This window comes from Benincasa hispida, chromosome 2 (genome assembly GCF_009727055.1).
Source record: "Benincasa hispida cultivar B227 chromosome 2, ASM972705v1, whole genome shotgun sequence".
NCBI lineage: Eukaryota > Viridiplantae > Streptophyta > Magnoliopsida > Cucurbitales > Cucurbitaceae > Benincasa > Benincasa hispida.
Window position 1 is genome coordinate 56,801,931 of NC_052350.1, and position 8,123 is coordinate 56,810,053.

An 8,123-nucleotide genomic window follows, 5' to 3' on the forward strand; every position below is an offset into this window, starting at 1 on the left:
CAAACTAACCCTGGAGGTTAGTTTATTGGTTTGTGGTTAATACAATTAATTTTGAAATAAAACATCAAATAAATATTTGTACATTACAAATTATAAGACCCTACGAGATTTATGGCATAACTCCAACACAAACAACTTGATCTTATGGATAGCAATTCTAATTTTTTCAAATCTTCAAATCCAACATCTAAAATAATGGGTAAAATATAAATAGGCCATAATTTCAATGGGAATTCAAGAATCTCAAGAAAAACAGAAAAGAAAAGAAAAGAAATGAAAAGAAAAGAAAGAAAAGAACCCACAAAACACCAAAAGAACTTATCCAAAGCACCAATTTCTTCGACAGCGGAGCAAAGCTCCAATGATGGCAATGGCGTATGACGCTGTGCAAAAGGTTAAGATAGAGAGAGAGCGAGAAGCCAAAAACGTTATCCAAAATTTCCCCTGCGCACTGAGCTGGTCTTCGCTATGGGGTTATGACGCTGCAGGGTAGCATCATGCGCTACGCTAGTGTCTTACAACATTGCACAATGTGGCAAAGTTGGGCTTCAAGGCCGTTTTTGCCATTTTCAAGCCTTTTGAGCCTAGAAGCTTCCTTTGATCCCAAGTGATCCCGTTCTAGACCGATTTGCACTCGGAACGTCCCAACAACCTCTCACACTCAATAGCCTGCATAAAAACACATTTAAACATAAGATTTCTAAGAACTAGCTTGATTTAGATCGAAAAAAGATAGCCTTTTTTCAGAGGTATCAATAGATTGTTTTCAGTGGTATGCAGAGGGCAACTATGGTGGAAGTGAGGTAGATGACTAATGAGAGTATTTTTGTGATTTTATATATCATACAAATTAGCGAGAGATTAACCATTGAACAATTTATCATTTTTTTGAATGTTGATTTCAAGTGTTTCTTTCAAACAACACTCATTTTTTTCAAAAATTATTTTAAGTGGTTACAAAATACTTCAATTTTTTTTTCAAAATAATTTTTTCCCAAAATTAAACACTTAGGCCACGTTTACCCTAATCCAATGGTAATAAATCAATGGTAATTTATAAGTGGACCACATTCTATTACGTTTGGTGTTTTTTACTTGTGTTCTACATCCATACTGATACTTAGGGCCCATGTTCAAATTTGTAAACAAAAAATGTAAACCGATTGACGAGCGAGGGTAATCAATCCGATTGTGTTCAAAAATTACATCGTACCGTTACCGTTATCGTTACAGTTATGGTAATGGTTACCATTATTGTTACTGTTTTATATAGACAAAATTATGAATTTTAACACATTTACTGTTACTGTCACTGTTTGACCTTCAGAGGTAAAGGTGACCATAACGATAACAATAAATTTGACAAAACTTCATAATTTTAGGTAAACGCGATCAAAAGCAATTCAATTACATTTGTGATTGTTTGGGGCTCATTATGATTGATTTATCAATGAAACTTCATTACAAATACACTAATTTTTATTACGAATTAGTAAATGTGGCATTAAACCAAACACATTTTAGTGCCCCGTTCGGAAGCAAAAATAGTTTTGAACAAGCTTTCTAACATTTTCATATGGAGTATGAAATTGCTTGCATAATCTAATGTTCTTTCAACTCCCTCTTCTGTTGTGTGATGGAATTTGGAATGTGCTCTCTGATTCTCCATTTATCTTATGTGGAAATTCTGAGGTTTCTCTTAGTAGGGTTGGCAGCAAAATAAAAAGAATTAAATAAATTAATGGATCTTTAACTAACTAATTAATTAGTCTCGTTTAATTACGAAGTCTTGAAAGAACTAGAGTTACTCTCTTGTACATGGCAGAACCATACTATAAACCAGCTGTGTTGGCGAAATTACACTGTTTAGGGGTTGTTTTGATAATTAATTGATTTTTAGTGTTTAAAAAACCGACATGTTTGATAAATAATTGAGTTTTCTATTTTCCTAAGTTGGCACTAAAGAGAGAGACTGAAAGTGAGAGACTGAAATGAGTGTGGTGAGAGAATAGTATTATATTTCCATCAACATGTTGATATTTCTATTAATATTTCATGGTTTGATATCGACATGAGAGGTGAATCGATATTTTCATTATATCGTATAAAAATCCATGAAAGATAATAATTAAGACACCTTTTAACTTATTTAAAAGTCATAAAATGTTTATTTACTAATTTAAATTTATTTTAAAATTTTTCCAAAAATATCCATCAAAATTTTGTTGATATTTCCATCAAAATTTCTGTAAAATTAAGACTTCAATTTTCTCATCGACATCGACCATTTAAACATTGGATGAGAGAAAGGGGAAGAAGGAGGTTTGTAGAGAGACAAAGAAAGAGGTATCATGAATTGCCATAAATACTATCAAACATAGACTTAAGCTTTCCAGGGAAACATTCATCTATTTTTCAATGTAAGAACATGAATAGGTTGTATTAAAAAAACATGAATTAGTGAAATTCATAATGTACATTTAAAAAAAAAAAAAAAAAACAAACAACAAATGAAATGATTATCAGACATAGACTTTAAAGTTTTCAAAGGAAACATTCATCTATTTTTCAATGTAGGTTGTGTTAAAAAACATGAATTAGTGAAATTCATAGTGTACATTTGAAATTTTTTTGTTAAAGTCCCAGCAACATTTTCGTGTTTTCTTTCCTGTAGGAATATTTTGCAGTTGATTGGGGAACAGAATTCTGCCTACTAAATAGTAAACTCTTTCCATAAATATGATTTTCATCTATAAGCAAAAATGGATTCCAATTTCAACCAAAACACAATAAGTCGAATTTCGTACTCACAAAGTTGTTAAATGTAACAGAAGAAAAAAGAGAAGGGTAATAACAATTAATTGCTTGCAATATCTCAGGTATAGAGAAGAAGATATTCCTCATACATAACTGTCTATTAGCGACTTCCTCATTTCTTCAACGATGGAACTTGGTTGAGCCTCCCTCAGTTTGAAAACGCTCTCGATGACCGATAACTCGGTGGCAGTGGTGTCTGAACCACAAAATGCAATCCAATCATTTGCTGTCAATCCAGCAGCAATCACTTCACTTCCACGATTCACGGTTCCGGCAACCAAAGGGACCTGAAGAAGAGTTGATAGCTCATCCAAATCTTCAACAGATGTATGTGGATGAACCTGCAGAACATATGCACAATTCCAACTTTCAGGAATTTTTTTTTACATGAAGTTGAAGGAATGAAGTTCAATATACAGACTACACTTGGTTAAGTAGCAGAAAAGGTGAATATTACCAAGCCACCCCTATTCGTGAAACTACAATAGCTTCCCACGAGAACGTTGCCTGCTACTGTCTGCCTAAAAACCTCTACTCCAAGAACATCAGCAATGAGCTCTTCAGTTTCCTGATTAATGAGAAAACTCAATTGTTTAGTAGGAAAAAGAGGAATGGATGCTAGAACTAAAGCAGTCTTAAGTTCCAGATGTATAATTTGCAAAATAATACCTTTTCTAAAGAAGACACTCTACAAACAAAGAATTATTCTAATTTCTATACAATGTCCTGCCTTTATTTGGATACGTGTGCTCAACATTAACACTAAGGCTACGTAATCAATCAATCGTAATATGAAAAGTGGGCTCATTTAAATATGTTTCCAGAAAACTAGTTAATAGTATTTTGTGAATTATGAATAATAGTAAAAAAAATCCATTAGTATTACTGTAATTTTGATTATGGAGCAGTAAACATAGCCCAAGTTAAAAAATTACCCGCAGCTCAAAAAAAGCTATTGCCTCCAAGGCAGGTACAAGCTCTTTGATGAACATTTTAAAGGAACTAGAATATTGGAGATGTAGAAATGTCTAGATTGCAATGGGAGAAAATGGTTTAAGAGATTGCAAGCTAAACAATCTGATGGTGATGCAGAAAGTGACATTAGAGAATATGTGAAGTGGGAAGTTAAAAAAAAATACCCGATCAAGATCAGTATGTGTGAGAGCAACATGATCATTACAAGCAATCGTATTCCCCAAAGCAGACAATCTCTCTTGTATACGTTGAACAACAACTTGGTCAGGTAGACTGTTCCGCAAGTGCTGAAGTTCTTCAAAACGCAATGGAAACATAACGTCATTGAAGTAATTTGACCACACAAATCAATGAATAAATTAAAGAACATCCAAAATAGTTTTATGTGACGTTGCTTATGTGAATTCATTATTGCACAGTTATGCAATTGCTACATAAACATGTGGGTAATTTATTCCTCATCCTTTTTCCTTGAAAGTTACATGCACATTTCTCATCCTTCGTGCCCACAAAAATATTAATACTTCTATGCTTTTTTTTTAAGAAAATAGTAACATTTTGTTGATGAGATAGAAATTACAATAGGGGAGTATCCTATCTAATGGTTTACAAAAAACAATTTCACCAATTGATCCCGAGATTAGATACTTGGAAGAAAAATATTACAAATGAAATAAGAGGAGGCAGTGGAAAAAACAACAACCAATATGTTAATCTGAAATGTTGAAAGATGACAACGCTTTTCCATTTAGTAGTAACAGCTAGGATTGGCTAAGAAATGTTTAGGCTTCACCAACACCACAAAATAAAACCTTCCAAATAGACATTCAGAATTCAATTATTCAAACTCACAATGCAATCATACATGACAATAATCCAAGACTCTAGTTGATCAAGGCGGTAACATAACCATTTAAAATTTTATTATCTAAGCGACCAGAGTCGGACAACATTAGTACAAAAATAGCAAATGGCCATATAGTTAAAACTTTAACAGGAAGGCATATTCAAAGAAAGATACAAAAATATTCAAAGAGATGTAATATGACAAAATAGAAAAGAAGCTTACCTTGGTCAGTAGTGGTGTGTGGTACAAGAAGCCCATTTTTGTTTCCTACAATGTTATGGAAATATGAAGATGAGTAGATTGGCCTTCACATCATTAATGGATACCCTTCTTTCAAAAGATGCAGAAAATGATGAAACACAAAATAAAATAATAATAATAATAATAATAAATAATAAATAAAAAGAAGATAAACACAGTGAGTTTGACAAACCAGCACATAGACGACCAATAATGCGAGTGCCATCAATAGATGCTTTAACAACCGGAATGACACCACCTAATTCAGTTTCGAAGGCACTAAACATGAAAAATATTCGTGAGAAATTGGTTTCAATTCAAAAGATACAGAAAGACAGTCAGCCAGTCAGGAAACAGGAAGGGAAAAGAAAGAACCTGTAGAAATTCTCAGAGCCACCAATTGCAACCAAGCAGTAAGCATTAGTGAGCTTGGAGAAAACCCCAATTTCACATGAGTTCTCGAACATAAGCCCTAACAAATCAAAGCATGTGAAAAATATTGTAGTTGGCACAAACCCAAAGAATACATACGCGAAAATGGAAGGAAAGACTTGGTGAAACTTACTGGTCGCCATGTGTAGCACACGAACAATCAATAATTACCTCCCTTGACGATAAACTCAAAGTCCCTTGCAACCCCTGTAAAGTAAAAGGAAGTTAGATGTGACAAGTAATGTGAGAATGAGATAACTGTATAAGCATCCCAATCCCAAACCAAAATGATTTTTGTCCCACTTTTTGAAACTTAAGATTTAGCCCTCTTGCTTACATCATCAGTCAAAATTACAAAATTACCCTTAATCTTCTTTTTCCCTCTTCCTCTTCCTTCCTCCACATTCCCCCTTTCTCCATTTTTTCGGTTGCAGAGTTGCATCATGTAACGCCCCCAAAATTTACACTAAACTAAATAACTGTACCAAAACTTACCCTTTAACTAACTCTCTAACTATGACACTTCAGAAAAAATAGATAGTATAACTACGTAACAGTAAAAACTACACGTTTACAAATTACCTGATTAGCAATCAAGAAAACTAATTTTTAAAACTCTTTTCTAACCAAATTCAACAAACTTTCCCAAATTCCAACATGTAGCATAACCAAACAACTCGTGCTAAAGTCAATCTCAAACTAATGCTCAAGACAATAAAATAAGCTAAGTCCTGTTAAATTTGGTGGGGTCAGTACACAATACCAAAGTAACAATACATATTGGTAAGTAGCTTAACTGAAAAGTCGACAAACAACATATAAAAGAAAACATCATGCTAATCACAACAGTCATACAATTTAATATACTCAGGATACATGGAAAGTCGATGATAGTTACAACATGCTAGTACATAAATTGACACATTATGTTATGCAATGTAGTCCAACACATTATTTTATGCTCAACAGGCAAAATAGTTATCATACAAAACTAATCGCAACAACTTGGCATGTTATACAAAACATAATCATCACATCGAGCATCCAAGCTTGCCCAACCATATAACAAAACGTCACACAAAATCCCATGGAGCAGTCAGACGTGTCAGCCATTACAAAACTACCATTCCAGAATCAGTTCACGTGAGTCATAAATATATTTATATGTAGCATATATAAACCACATAATAAGACAATAAACAACAAACCAACCCAACTAGTAGAAATCTACTATTATATGTAAACTACATAACAGGACAACAGACAACAAACCAACCCAACTAGTAGAAATCTACAATCATATGTAAACTACATAACAGGACAACAGACAACAAACCAGCCCAACTAGTAGAAATCTACTTGCATATTGTTCTAGCGTGCTCCAAACTATTCCAAAGACTGCTTAAAAATTAAAACATGATTCCAATCCAACATTATATCTCAGTTTGAAACCTTAATCGGAGTCTCAAATAGTATTCAGAATGAATGTACCAACCCCAGACAACCTTAAGCCTTAATTCCAACCCTCTGAATTAGTTCCAAATTACAAAGAGAGTTCCAAGAATTATGAACTAGTTTACACCACCTTAAACGAATTCAAAAAGGTCTAAAGTGAGGTGTTACCTTTCGAAAGGCACCAAACAGGCTTAGAACTTTGCTGATATCAACTCGAAGCTACAAAGAGACATGTTGTAAAGGTTAGAGGCTAAGCCACAACACTTAAATGGGTTTGGAATAGCACATTTAACCACTGAAACTTACCCAAACGAACTCAAATCCCTGCTGGAACGTGTCCGAAAACGCTTAATCCTACATATTTAGAGTCTATAAGAAGTGGGTAAGTCAAATATGATATTGAATGAGAGTGGTCTTTACCGAACCTCGTCAAAAAGGGAGAAAAACGGTGCTGGAACGTTCTTGTTGATGGTTGGAGCTTATGGGTCGTCGTGGGTCTCGTGGTTGATGATGGAGAAAGAAAACTAAAGACGGGAATCGGCTTAATCGGCGGCTAGCTGGACTGAAACGAACAGGGGGATGGGCTGCGACTGGCCTTTTCCACGGCAAAGAGAGGGAGTTGCCGGCTGATGACGAACGAGAAAGAGGGGAGGAGAGAAAAAGAGGCGATAAGATGGCGGCTAGGTTTTTTAAAATCTCTCTCTCTTTTTTCACGAAATCTTTTTCCTATTATAAAATATTATAAATGTTCATATTTAGTGTCTAATGTCCTTGGTCATTTTTCCATTTCTACGGATATTGTTAATGTGTCATTCAACCAGTGTATCACATTCTAATTGCCACTTTACCCATTTGATGAATCTTAAAATAACATACATTGGTGAGAAATATGTTCACTCAATTTTTCATATTATCCAATTTTCATCATTTTAGTTATTTTGTTTTGTTTTATATTTTATTTATTATTATATTATATTTTCTTCATATTCGTATTCTCGTTGTGCTCATCAATTTCATAACACGTCATTAACACGAGCTCATGTCCCTTCCCTCGCTGAAGGTAGGTCCTAAAGAAACATGGATCATTTTCATATGTTGGGTGACTAAAAAATGAACAAAGAAGATCTATGTCTAGCAAACAATGTAACTACACACACAATACTTACAAATAAAAAATATTTTTCCAAATTAACAATGTTGTAAGCAAAAGTAAATACAATATCGGGTTCTGCAAACTTGATTGAAGGTTTTGGAAAAATAAATATTATTTTGCTTAGAGGGACAGAATTTACAATTAATGATGCATTGTTCTTTAGTCAATCAAAAAGAAATCTTTTGATTTTTAAAGATATACGTT

At 33.7% G+C, this 8,123-nt stretch overlaps 1 protein-coding gene across 1 annotated transcript; it reads right to left on the minus strand.

The window, feature by feature from the left end:
- Nucleotides 1-2,743: 2,743 nt before the first annotated feature.
- On the minus strand, nucleotides 2,744-7,489 carry LOC120072273 (eukaryotic translation initiation factor 6-2-like). The gene is made up of 10 exons (XM_039024715.1): nucleotides 7,192-7,489; nucleotides 7,073-7,120; nucleotides 6,935-6,985; nucleotides 5,445-5,518; nucleotides 5,255-5,351; nucleotides 5,073-5,158; nucleotides 4,862-4,906; nucleotides 3,957-4,087; nucleotides 3,275-3,385; nucleotides 2,744-3,158 (listed from the first exon to the last, which is right to left on the minus strand). Exons 4-10 carry the CDS (start codon nucleotides 5,452-5,454, stop codon nucleotides 2,901-2,903), a joined length of 738 nt encoding a protein of 245 aa, XP_038880643.1. The 5' UTR covers nucleotides 5,455-5,518; nucleotides 6,935-6,985; nucleotides 7,073-7,120; nucleotides 7,192-7,489; the 3' UTR covers nucleotides 2,744-2,900.
- Nucleotides 7,490-8,123: the final 634 nt, after the last annotated feature.

What these genes read in the sequence shown, in the direction of transcription:
- LOC120072273 (XM_039024715.1), bottom strand. An exon ending in GGCTCTGAGAATTTCTACAG is followed by an intron (nt 5,159 to 5,254) that starts GTTCTTTCTTTT and finishes TTTCATGTTTAG; the next exon opens with TGCCTTCGAAACTGAATTAG. An exon ending in TATTGGTCGTCTATGTGCTG is followed by an intron (nt 4,907 to 5,072) that starts GTTTGTCAAACT and finishes ATAACATTGTAG; the next exon opens with GAAACAAAAATGGGCTTCTT.